The sequence below is a fragment of the Bos grunniens genome, chromosome 17 (genome assembly GCF_055505025.1).
Source record: "Bos grunniens cultivar Pamir isolate PY7600 chromosome 17, Bosgru_T2T1.0, whole genome shotgun sequence".
In the NCBI taxonomy this organism is placed as follows: Eukaryota; Metazoa; Chordata; class Mammalia; order Artiodactyla; family Bovidae; genus Bos; species Bos grunniens.
The window spans coordinates 10,696,636-10,709,607 of record NC_141181.1 but is presented as its reverse complement, the minus strand read 5'-3'; the positions used below and the strand labels follow the sequence as shown (position 1 = coordinate 10,709,607).

Here is a 12,972-nt window from a genome sequence, read left to right as displayed (position 1 = left end):
ACTTAGTGTTTAATGAGCATAGAACTTCAGCTGCATGATGAAAAAGTCCCAGAGGTGGGCAGTGGTGACAGTTGCACAACAGTGTGTACGTACTTACCACCACTGAATTGTAGCCACTTAAAAAGAGTCAAAATGGTAAATTTTATGTTATGTGTATTTTACCACAATAAAAAAAAAAAGAAACATAAAAACTGTTCTAGGTCAGAGTCATACAGAAGCAGACTGCTGGCCGCAACTGGGTCGCATGCTATAGTTTACACTAAGTCATTGAATGAAATGAAGCCACTCAATGAAATGAACAAAATGACATAAAATAATTTTTTAAATTATAATTCATTTTTATTTCAACGTGAACATGTTATGATTTTATATTTAATATACTTGTACTTACCAAAATTTATAAATGCAGCTACTTTATGGATTTATGGATCAAAAAATACTTGAGTGTCTTTAAGATGAGGTAGAATGTATGTGAAGACAGGGTGTAAAGACAGGGTGATACACACAAGTATCCACAGCTTTACCTGTTAAGAGATGTAGGGAGGTACAGGAGAAGTAGAGATGAATTAATCATGGTGTCTGCAACAAAGCGTAAAACTTAGCCTGAAAGATGTGGTGGGTAAAGCTGAAACAACGGGTGAAAGTACCCAGTCTCAAAGTTCAGATTTCAAAGTCTGGTATTACAGCCTATACCACTTTTACCTTCTTCCTCACTCACCTGGTGCAGAGTAAACCATTTTCCTTCCATCTGGCCAGGGCGGGGGAGGGGGGCGCGGGGGAGGGGAAGTGACATATTACAAAATTAAGCACTCTGCCGGAGATCTGCCCCAGCTCCCCCCTGCATTCTTGCAACATTTAAACCTAAAACTCACTTAATTCTTTGATTGGTTGGCACAATCTCAGACTGTGAAGGCAATATATTCCTAAAGGAGAAAAGCCTGAGGCAATTTCTCTAGTCTTCAAGTCAGCTCAAAGCGAAAAAAAAAAAAATCAATAATCACTTTCAGACTAGGTAGAGAGTATATACATACATCGACAAAAGATATTGTTTCAGTTATTGATTCACTGGAACAAATCCAACAAAGAACCCTAAACTCAGTGAGGGAAAACCATTTCATTTTACTCCTGGACTTTTTTTAACTTCATTTTTTTAGAGCAGTTTTAGGTTTACAATAAAATGGAAAGAAATGTACGGAGAGAATTCCCACATCCCCTCCACTACCACACATGCATGGCCTCCCCCCATCATCAGCATCATTCACCTGAACGGTACATTTTTCATCAAGGATGAATCTAAACTGATACATCATCATCACCCAAAGACAACAGTTAACCATCCAGAGTCCACAGTTTACCTTAGGGTTCACTCTTGGGTTTTGTACATTCTGGGTTTGGACAAAATTATAATGACATATATTCATCATTATCATATAATATAGAATATTTTCACTGCCCTAAAAACCCTCTGGGCTCTGCCTATTCATCTGGCAATTACTGATCCCATCTGACAATTATTCATCTTTTATTGTTTCCATAGTTTTGCCTTCTCCAGAATGTCATACACTTGGAATCATATAGTATGTAGGCTTTTCAGATTGGCTTCTTTCACTTGGAAATATGAATTTAAGATTCCTCCATGTCTTTTCATTGCTTGATAGCTCAGTTCTTTTTAGTGCTGAATAATATTCCATTGTCTGAATGTATCACTGTTTATTAACCTGTTTATCTCCTGAAAGACATCTTGGTTGCTTCCAAATTTAGGCAATTATGAACAAAGGTGCTATAAACATCCTTGCGCAGATTTTTTTTTTTTTTTTTTGTGGACATAAGTTTCAACTATCTTTGGATAACCAATAAGGAGTGTGATTGGTGGATTGTATAGTAAGAGTGTATTTCATTTTGTGAGAAACCACCAAACTGTCTTCCAAAGCAGCTGTACCATTCCTCACTCCCACTAGCAGTGCGTGAGAGTTCACACACTGGTGAAATCCTCACCAGCATTTGGTGTTGTCAGTTCCAGATTCTGGCCACTTTAATAGGGATGTGGTAGTATGCCATTGTTGTTTTAACTTGCATTTCTCAGATAACATATGATGTGGAGCATCTTCCCACCACGCTTACTTGACATCTGGATATCTTCTTGGGTGAGTTCTGTTAAGGCAGTTGGCCCATGTTTTAATTAAGCTTTTGTTTCCTTACTGCTTCATTTTAAGAGTTCTTTGTACATTTTTGGATCACAGTCCTTTTAACAGATGTGCCTTTTCCAAATTTTTCTCCCAGTCTGTGCCTTTCTCCTAGTTCTCTTGAGCTCATGGGTTCTTCAGGCCAGGAATCAGGGTAAGGCAGAGCCGGAATGGCTTCCTCTGGTCCACAGGTTTAGCGCCTCAGCTTGAAAGATGCAAAACGCTGATGGGTGACTCCAGTTCTGGGAGCCAGAATCAGCTTCTCCACTTGTGGGGCAGGCACCTGGGCTGGCTACCTGGAGGGCTAGGCTCAGCTGTGACTGTCACTCAGCATACCTTCAAGGGACCTTCCGATGTATATTTGGCCCTTCAGAGCACATCAGCCTCTGGCAGTCAGACTTCTACATGATGGCTGAGAGTTTGGAAAGCAAGTTGTTCCAACAGACAAGGTGCAATGACCTAGCCTCTGAAGTCAAATGGTAACTATGATCACTTTTCACTATACTCTAGTGGTCCAGTCAACCATGCCCCACCTATATTGAAGGGATGGGATACAGAGTCTATATATTTACGGGACAAGTAAAGAAATTGCAGCTACATTTTAAAACCATCACAGACATATTTACATAGAGAAATGGGAGGATACAGGCCAAGGGTTTAACAATGTGCACCTCTCAGAATTCCTCAAAGCCAATTTTGTTAACCTATTATTTTAAGTCAGACTAATCCAAACATACCCTCCATGGATGGAAAAATTTCACCTACTTATTCTCATATGACACAGTAACATATCAGCAGAAATTCATTTTCTCTATGTACACTGCATCAAGAATGACTAACAGCTTGCTTTTGACCCTAGAACCACCTGCTAGTCATAACCATTTACTATTCAAACACGATCAAGTTCAGATTCACCCTCAAACTTAGGCTAAATCATATCCAGAAAGAATACAGAGAATACCTATAGCACATCAGGAGAAGAAACTGCCAGCCCACTCCAGTATTCTTGGCTGGAGAATCCCACGGACAGAGGAGCCTGGCGGGCTACAGTGCGTGGGGTTGCAAAGAGTCGGACACGACTGAGCAACTAAACATACCAAATAAAGCAAGGAGATGAGGATCAGGCCAACACTGTGGTTGCTGAAATCAGAGGCCATTCCCTGTCTCATTGATTTCATGGGCCAAGAATAATTTCAGAAGTAAACTAAATGGGAGCAAATTAAGTTACTAACTTATTTTCCAAAGTAAAAATATTTAGAAAGCAACTATTCTATTACTATTCCTCACATGAAAGAAAAATAGAATGAACAATTTCAAAATAAAGCATAATCACTTAGAAAGAATAGATTAGACTAAATTAAAAACTACGTAATTTTTTTTTCCTCATTTCTCTACTGACCTGCAGAAACTTCACCGTGGATGAACCTCAGTTCACATACTGGGGTGGGAAACCACCTGTGCATCTGACATTCTGGTCCCTTCCCTCCTTTGCTTTATTCTAATAGTTCTAGAACTTCAGCATGCTCCTAGAAATTCAATCTAAAAGACAAATAAGGAAATGATTTATAACACACAACAAGTGCTATAAGCATATGGGGAGCAAGGGGGAATCAAGGAAAGTTCCACAAATTATGTGAAAAAGATTTGTCCAAGAGAAAGAATGGGGAAGATTACTACGGATGCCAATGACTGTAGCTAAAAGGCACAGGGACAATCTATGTATCCAAGGCAACCATACTGTGTACCAAAAAAGTAAGTAGTGATTATATTTGGTTGTAGAATAAAGGTTACTTTTCTTTTATTTTTCTATTTTCCAAAATTTAACAATGGAGCATGCATTAATTTAATGATCAGAAAATTTAAAAATAATGATTTCAATTTTATAGGTTAGCTTAGAAAGAACAAACAAAAGGCCCATTTCCCCTTAAAACAGCAGTCTGTATTTAAAAGAGGCCAGGTTGTAAAAAGGAGATGTTATCAAGCTGTAGGCTCTAGCTAGGACAGATGACAATAGGGAAGACGACATTCTGTCAGTGCCTCTGTTAGAATCCTAGGCTGGGTATATTCAATACCGTAGGCCTTCTTGTCCATGCTGCTGCTGCTGCTAAGTCGCTTCAGTCGTGTCCGACTCTGTGCGACCCAATGGACAGCAGCCCACCAGGCTCCCCCGTCCCTGGGATTCTCCAGGCAAGAACACGGGAGTGGGTTGCCATTTCCTTCTCCAATGCATGAAAGTGGGAAGTGAAAATGAAGTCGCTCAGTCGTGTCCGACTCCTAGCGACCCCATGGACTGCAGCCTACCAGGCTCCTCTATCCATGGGATTTTTCAGGCAAGAGTACTGGAGTGGGGTGCGATTATCTTCTCCAAAATTCTCAGGTGGTAGGTATGGACAGATCCAATGCTTGAGTTAGATACCAAGGTCAGAATCCTGGCTCTACCAGTAACAAGTTCAACGAGTTCCTCAAACTTTATCCTTAAATACTTTAATCTGTTTTCTCGTTTGTGACATGGAAAACTGCCTACCTTTTAGGAATTTTGCACTGATCAACTGATATAATGTAAGAAAAGCGCTTAGTACAGTGCCTGACCCTCAGAAAATAACAGATACAATACATATTTGTGTATCAATTGAGAAGTAGATAATTTGTTTGCTCTATTGGTTTAAAAAGGCTTTAAGATACCACCATTGTTTGCCTCAAAAGCTTCGAGCACGTAAAACTTCTTTGTCAGTAGTAACGTAAACCTTTTGAAACTTAAATATATGCCAGTTTTTACCAAGTTCCAAATGCGGAAAACATATTCAGTACTGCTTCTAAAATTAAGCTATCCCTAGAATGTTCTTTCGGAGCGTCCCGAAATAACTAAGTGGCTCCACCCCTGCTGCTGCTAAGTCGCTTCAGTCGTGTCCGACTCTGTGCGACCCCATAGACGGCAGCCCGCCAGGCTCAGCCATCCCTGGGATTCTCCAGGCAAGAACACCGGAGTGGGTTGCCATTTCCTTCTCCAATGCACGAAAGTGAAAGGTGAAAGTGAAGTCTCTCAGTCGTGTCTGACTCTTAGCGATCCCATGGACTGCAGCCTACCAGGCTCCTCCGTCCATGGGATTTTCCAAGCAAGAGTACTGGAGTGGGGTGCCATTGCCTTCCCCGGGCTCCACCCCTAGATTTTAGCAATTGACACAAAACTAGGCGGACGTTTCCCATTTCCTCTTATTCCAGCGAACTCCCCTATCCACTTCCAGGCAGAATCGCGGATCTTTGGGTCAGAGAAAGGTTCCGCTCTAAGATAATGGCTTCTTACACAGCCTTTCTTAAAGCTGGAATACAGTCAGCATAACAGTGTAGTAGGAGTTCCTCAAATGTTTTCAAAAGACTTGTACAGCTTGCAGAATCTTCCTGGGCCACTGAGCCGCCGGGAACAACTCCACAACTTCCGAACATTTCGACTTCCTCCACCCGGGTAGCTTGGAACGCACCTAGAAGCCCCGCCCCCGAAAAATGACCAATCACAGAGCGAGAAGTGAGCCGGATGGGGCGGGCCTATCTTGCTCAGTCCTCGAATCACTAACCTCAGACAGCGAGGGCGGAAACGGAAGCCCTGGTTTGGCCTTGGGTTCCGCCTTGGGGGACTGTCCCGAAAGAACAAGTGAAGAAATCCTGAGGCTGCTGGGTTGGCTTTCTCGTCTGTTATCAGTCCGCGGAATCCTCAGTGCCGCCTGCAGCCGCCGCAGGAAAGGGACGCCACCACCCAAGAAAAGAGCGAGCAGGCCGGCAGCCGCGGGGCAGAAACGAACTGACTGCACGGTCTTTACAGGCTGGTCCCATTCGGCGCCGCTCCCCTCGAGGCCATGGTGCCGGCGGAACTCTGGGCGATCCCCAGGTGAGGGCAGCGGCTCTGCCGGGGATTCCACCGCGGAAGAACTGGGTCGATGCTTTGTGGGGAAGAAAGAATGTTGCCCGCACTGCTCCCCGGTAGCCCCGTGAGCGGCCGCGTTTGTGGCAGCAGTAACAGTAAGCACAGCGTGGGCCGAGGAGGCGGTTCAAGCTGCTGGTAGAGTCGCTCGTCGGCTCTTTTACCGTAATATGCGAGACGAAAAAACAGCCCAAGAACAGGGCTCCGCGTTACCATCTACTTCGAGCTTCTTTTCCTTCCTACTCGGAGCTGATTTATGCGGAAACATGCCTTGCACTTGTACCTGGAGGAACTGGAGACAGTGGATTCGACCTTTGGCGGTGGTTCTCTACCTGTTGTCCATAGTGGTTGCGGTTCCCCTCTGCGTGTGGGAACTACAGAAACTGGAGGTAAGAGGGTCCCGCACCATCAGCCTCCTACCCTTTCTTCAACCTCCTGTCCATCTAAGGTCGCCTGTTTTTACCCGGATGCTCCAGGCTTGATATCCTGAAAAACAAGTCATGTAATGAACCCATAGCAGAACCGATGTGTGGCTTCTGGTTGTTCACGGTTTTTCAGAGCATGCTACTGGTGGAGGTAGGACTGAGAAAATAAAATATATTACTATAGCAGCTTCGGAGACCACTGTTTTGCAGGCAGTCATCCATTTCCGGAAAGTAAGATAACTTTATTCCTGAAATCTGATCTGTTCAAATACTGAACTTAGTTAGGTCTATCTTAAGGACCAGGTGTAGAATTTTATTAGCATTTAACTAGCTTCCTGAATTAAAGGATTGAGTTGGTTCGACCTTGTTCTACTTTAAAATTGAACTCTAAGCCAACAAAGTTTTCAGGGAAAATGCCTTGTGTTTTTTGATGTCATATTCTTATTATGACATCAGGAAAGTACTATAAGCTGAAAGACCCCAAAGTAAATACTTAACTAAGCACTTTGCAAAAAGTTGAAGTGAACTTTCAAGTTTGACGTCAATAAAACCCAGGGGACTATTTTTACTTAGAAACAACTGTTTCACAAGAGTTATGCAATTTGGGGCCTTTTGTGTGGAAATATTTTTATATAATTAAACAAATTGTATTCAGTATGTGTTTGTTTTATGTATGTTCACTCAATTTTTTTGTTCATTTTCCCATACTAGCATAGTCCATATAGTTATTTTTAATGTTACTAGACTATTACACTACATTAAGTATTTCTCATCCGTTAGAAATTTAGGTTATTTCCATAATTTGTCTACCAAACCACGTATAGACATATTAATACTAATAGAGATTCCTTACTTTTAAGTATTTCTCTAGAGTATTTCTTACTCTGAAATATAGGAACTATTTTAAAGACTAATTCTGTGTAGCATAACCTAATTTAAGACTTCTCTTAGTTATTGGTGTCAGTGACAAATAGTAGTCAATCTAAGAAAGAGATGGAAAATTTTATTCAAGACAAACTGAGAATTATAGCCTGGGAGACAGCCTCTCAGAAAGCTCTGAGCGCTGTCCTGAAGAGATACAGGGGAAGCCGGTGTATATGTGATTCTGGCTAAGGAGGCAGATGCAGTCAAGTACTCGGTAGAAGATTGCTAGTCACAAGGAACAGGTGTGAATTTAGTGAGTTTCTAAGTATGGAAAGATGCAAGAATCCAGATTCATAAAAAATTTCTGAAAACAGCCGACTGTCTGAAGGCCAGTTTTGCCAATTTTTGCAGAGTCTGCCCCGCCCCTCACCCCCACCCCGAATTCCTTCCAGGGTGTATTGTAGGTCAGAACCCACAGTGGCTAGTGACTTAATTCTCAAAGAACTGGATGGGCAGTATTTGTTATTTTACAATCCTTTCCCTTTCGCTCTTAATTTAGACCAAAGTTAGGGAAGCATTTTGCTACCAGTTTGTCCCATGGGACTGGGAATGCTTGTTCACGGGTCAAATGAGGATTTTCAGGTTTAGCCATTCAATGTACTGTTACTGAACTAAGCCCTGTCAACAGTAACCAAAAGCCTCTGGGCCTCTGTCTTATGTCCAGGAAATGGTTCCCTCTTGTTGCTTCCTCCCAGGAAGAAAAAGTTACACTGTTACAGTCTTGGATCTTATATAACTATATATTGGGTCAATCATTTCAAGTGGCCTAATCATTAGTTTTATCGGAGATTCGGATACATTTGGTAGTGCCAGAACCAATAACCATAAACAGGCATGAATGCAAGTAGTATAGTTAGTAACATTACTAAGGTTATAAGTAAGTATTTAAGTTTGAACTTCGTTACAGCCCAGCATCTCCCCAGGTCTGACCACTCTTCAGTTCCAGTCACCATCTTTAAGGGGAGTGATAACGTTGGCATTGTACATAAAGCTCAGCAATGGACATGAACTTGGGCAAGAGGCCTGATGTGCTGCAGTCCATGGGGTCGCGAAGAGTCGGACACGACTTGGCGACTGAACAACTACAGTAAAGCTCACCAGAGATGTCTGTGCTTACAAGTCAAGTGGTGGGTCGTCATGGCCCCTTTCAGAATTGAGAAAGGAATGCTGTCTTCTAAGTAGAGGCCAGAGGAGAGAAAGTGATCTTTATGTTTGAGCAAGTCCTGCTGCCACTGGAGAGGTCTGGCGAACACAGCACAGACGCACAGTGCACCCCAGAGGGGCGGGTGGGCGCCAGAAGGCAGAGAAGTTCTGTGTGAAGTGTTTCTGGTTTTGCTTTAAAATGTAAATCTTTATTTCATCATTGATGTCAACTCTACTTTTTCTGTACCAGCTTTTAAGGAATATTTTAATCTACAATCTCCACTGCTAACACCCTGAGCCAGGTTCTCATCATGTATTGGCTGGACTATCTGAGCACACCAGCCAAACAGCTAGTGAAGACATAAGTCATGTTATGTGTATCCTCGTAAAGTTTTCCAGTCACTGCTAGTCCCGGATTAAAAGCCAACATGTCCCTGACTGTGGCGCCAAGCCCCAGCATGATCTGAACTCACCCCCCCACCATCTCACTCTGACTTTCTCTCAGTTCGTGAGCCGCCTCCACACTTGCTTTGCTCAAACGTGTAGGGCATGCTCCCTCCTTAGGGCCTTGGCGTGTCATAATATGCCTTTCCTTAGATGGTATTTCCATTCCTTTGTGTCCTTCAGGTTTTTATTTCAGTGTCACCCAGCTCCCCTGTTTAAAAATTACAAGCTTCTTTTCCTCAACTCTTCATATCCTCTTCCCTTCTTTATATTTCTTAGGACTCACCAGCATCTAACACGATTTATATTTTACTTGTTTTCTCATTTTGCCCAAATGTCTGATACTTAATAAATGATTGTTTGAGTCCCAGTGCTGCTGTATTCTGTATGGTTAGAGAGGGAAACATGACTCCTGCTTTCATGGAACTTAGTGATAGAGGCAAACACAACCAGCACAAACAGATCAATAAATGATGTGAAATGCTATGAGGAAATTTAAAAAAGATCTAAAAAGTGAACAAGCAGGGCAGCATTGTTCACATCTTCCAAAAACAACTCTACCAGCCTGTGGAAAATTAAGTGGAAGTGGAAAGAAGTTAGAAAGCTCTTCAAGGTGGTTCGGAAGTAGTGGGTGCCCAGGCTATGATGACTTATGACCCAAGTCAGGATAGCAGAAATAGAGATGGAAAAGTGAATTTTAAGCATCATGGAAATTGAAGAAACAGAGCTTGACACGGGATATGATTGGGGAAGAGAGGCAGTGAGAGAAAGGGGGACGTCAAGAACCACTCTGAGGTTTCAGTCTTGAACAAGGTAAATGGTGATGCCAGTTCCCAAGGTGGAAACTCGATGGAAACTCAGATTTGAAAGCACTTGAGTTCTGCTTGGGACACATAGTTAAGGTCTGTGAGAGACATTTACATGGGCTTGTCAGATATGCATGTGCTAAGTTGTTTCAGTCGTGTCTGACTCTCTGCGACCCCCTGGGCTGTAGCCTGCCAGTCTCCTCTGTCCATGGGGGTTCTCCAGGCAAGAATACTGGAGTGGGTTGCCGTGCCCTCTTCCAGAAGGACAAAACAGTGAGAAGTCTGGTGCTGCTGCGCTGTCCATTGGTCTTCACAAGTAAGAGGGTCCTTTGTGAGCCTCGTCATGGTTTCGATGGAAGCATCGGTGGTGGTGGTGGTTTAGCTGCTAAGTCGCGTCCAACTCTTGCGATCCCCATGGACTGTAGCCCGCCAGGCTCCTCTGTCCGTGGGATTCTCCAGGCAAGAATACTGGAGTGGGTTGCCACCTCCTTCTCAGGGGATCTTCCTGACACACAGATTGAACCCGGGTCTCTTGCATTGCCGGTAGATTACCAACTGAGCTTTGAGGGAAACCCTGGAGGCATCCGGGCAAAAGCTAAAAATAAATGTGGAGTGAAGAAGTGGTATCAGTATATGAAGACAGGTTTTTGTTCATTTTGTTTGAGTATTTTTTTCACTCGGGAATGCATGGCACAGCAGATAGAAAGGAGTGTGGATTAAGGGAGGGCCTCCCCCGCCTCTGTGTTTTGTTGTTAAGATGTTAGGGACACTAACTACAGCATGTCCCTAAGATAAGGTGTAATTTTCTTTAATCTTCTTTAAAGCCCTGAAACAGGAATTATCCCAATTTTACAGATGTGAACACTGAGACTTATAAGTGGCTAAAGTGACAGTCATTCTCATTATTTACGGGATGAGTTTATGTCTTTAAAATGCTTAGCACTGTCCCCAGCACATAGTAGGTACTCAGTAAGCCCCTAATTACCACTGTTGTTTTTAAAATAGCACTGTTGTTATTGCTGTTTATTTGCTATTTATTTGCTGTTGTTATTGTTATAGTGGGGCAGCAATGTGATAGCATTTTTGGATAGCATTTTCATTGGGATTAGGTTCACAACTGAGCACGCAAAGCAAAGTTATTTGCATCTGATTAAGCACTGGAAAAAGTAGTTGACATGTTTAGAGCCAGTATTGTATGAAAAAAAAATACTTCTCTTGTAAACACCACAGTCACAATGCTCATGCTGTGAGAAGTCAGTGGCAACTGAGGTTGTAGAAAACTGGAGGTTTGGCTAGCCAGTCCCATGCCCGTGAGGAATACACTCAGGCCTGGAGCAGCCAGGCGACCATCTGTGCCGCCATCTGTCCACTCTTACTGGGCTGAGTGTGTGTTTACATATATAGAGGTCAGTAAGGGACACGCCCCCGGGATGCCATGCTGCCCTGCTAGCCCTGTGTCCCGAGTAGCCACTCTCCCTACTCTCCGGCAGTGCTCCCTGCTTCTCCCTGAGAAGTGAGCCCAGAAGGCACTCTCCTGTGTCCCTCTACTCTCTGCTCTGAAAGCCACTGGCTGAGGGACAGCTGACTCACTTCTGGATGCTCGTCTTTATTGGTTTTTTCTTTCCTCTCTGCTCTCTTCAAATTACCTTAGGGAAAAAATCTACACTACTTGTCTCCTTTTTTCTGAGCCCAAAAGTGGCTGATAAGTTTAATATTAATCGCATCCTTCTATCAGTGTGTCTCAAGTGTGAATAATTTAGAGATAAATAGAAATTAAAATAAATGTAATAATCATATTAATAATTTGTGCAGATACCTAGAGTAAGATCTTATTTTATAATACTACTTTAGTAGAACATATATAATTTTATTATATTTTATTATAACATTACATAAACATGTACACACATACGATAGGTTCAATTTCTTAGGCATACAGCTTTTTAAATAGCTCAAAAACCTAAACAGTTATAAGACCAGTGATTCAAATTAGTAGCATTAATGTGGCTGGATGATGCTTTTCTAAATCGAAATTACCACTTGCAATGTAAAACTAGTACTAACTCTCATATGCAAGATTTCTACAATTGGAATCACCATACTGAAATGAGTCAATTCTCCAGTCACTTGTTTTATGATCATTTGAAAAAGAACTTTCTCCTTTACAGCATACTGAGGATGCTTGGCTTTCTTTAGTCATGAGCACATCAGTTTTCTCTCAAGTCTGCCACCAAGTTCTACCTTTTAGCACTAAAGCAGTTATAAAAACAAATGTAGGCATTAAAAGTACTTGGCAATACTGTTCTTAATGATCACCTTGTAATAAAGAAAATCTAGGGTATGTTACTATTATTGCCATCATTAAAATGAGTTGTTGTTTAATTGCTAAGTCATATCCAACTCTTTTGTGACCCCATGGACTGTAGCTCTCCAGGCTCCTCTGTCCATGGGATTTCCCAGGCAAGAATACTGGAGTGAGTTGCCATTTCCTTCTCCAGGGTGTCTCCTTGACTCAGGGATCGAACATGAGTCTCCTGCATTAGCAGGCAGATTCTTTACCACTGAGCCACCAGGGAAGCTCAGTATTGAATTTTAAATGAAATTGAGCCAAGCAAAAATCTTTGGAAAATTATTGCTCAGACATTGTTTTTAAAATCTTCACCTCTGCATATTCACTTTTGACTTACTGCTTTATTAATTTCTAGCATTCAGCAAGACTTTCTAATCTGCTTTTCAAGTTTTCCATACAGTTGAATGTAGAAATTCATTGTTATAAAAATACATTTGTTCTCAATACTTTTGTTTTCTACTTCTGTAATCTTTGACTCTTGATGAAAAAAAAATCTTGTTCGAAACAGCAAAAGACAGAAGTTGTGGACTTCAGTTCTATTTCCATTAACTGCTCAAACTCCTCAAATACTAAAAACAGATTCCCAGCTTTTTCACTTTAAAAAGCTAGCATTTGCTTTTTTTAAATTTTAATTAAAAGGATTCACATTCAGGAGTACAAGGAATAAAATTTATTCTAGAGGGCTCCTCAGATAAAACAGAGGTTCAAATAAATTTTTTTTATCAGAAAATGAGTGGATTACTTTAGCTCTGCCTTAAGGATGAAGCAGTTCAAATTATATTTT

At 41.9% G+C, this 12,972-nt stretch overlaps 1 protein-coding gene across 2 annotated transcripts in view; it reads left to right on the top strand.

Moving 5' to 3' along the window:
* Positions 1–5,814: 5,814 nt before the first annotated feature.
* The window catches only part of TMEM184C (transmembrane protein 184C), a 29,316-nt gene continuing 22,158 nt past the window's right edge, over positions 5,815–12,972 (top strand). For both annotated transcript variants that reach the window (XM_086346472.1, XM_086346471.1), the window contains exon 1: positions 5,815–6,485. Coding sequence is in view for 1 of the 2 variants with exons in the window: in XM_086346471.1 (XP_086202597.1) it covers positions 6,267–6,485 (219 nt within the window). In the remaining variant the exon portion in view is untranslated. The remainder of the gene's footprint in view (positions 6,486–12,972) is intronic.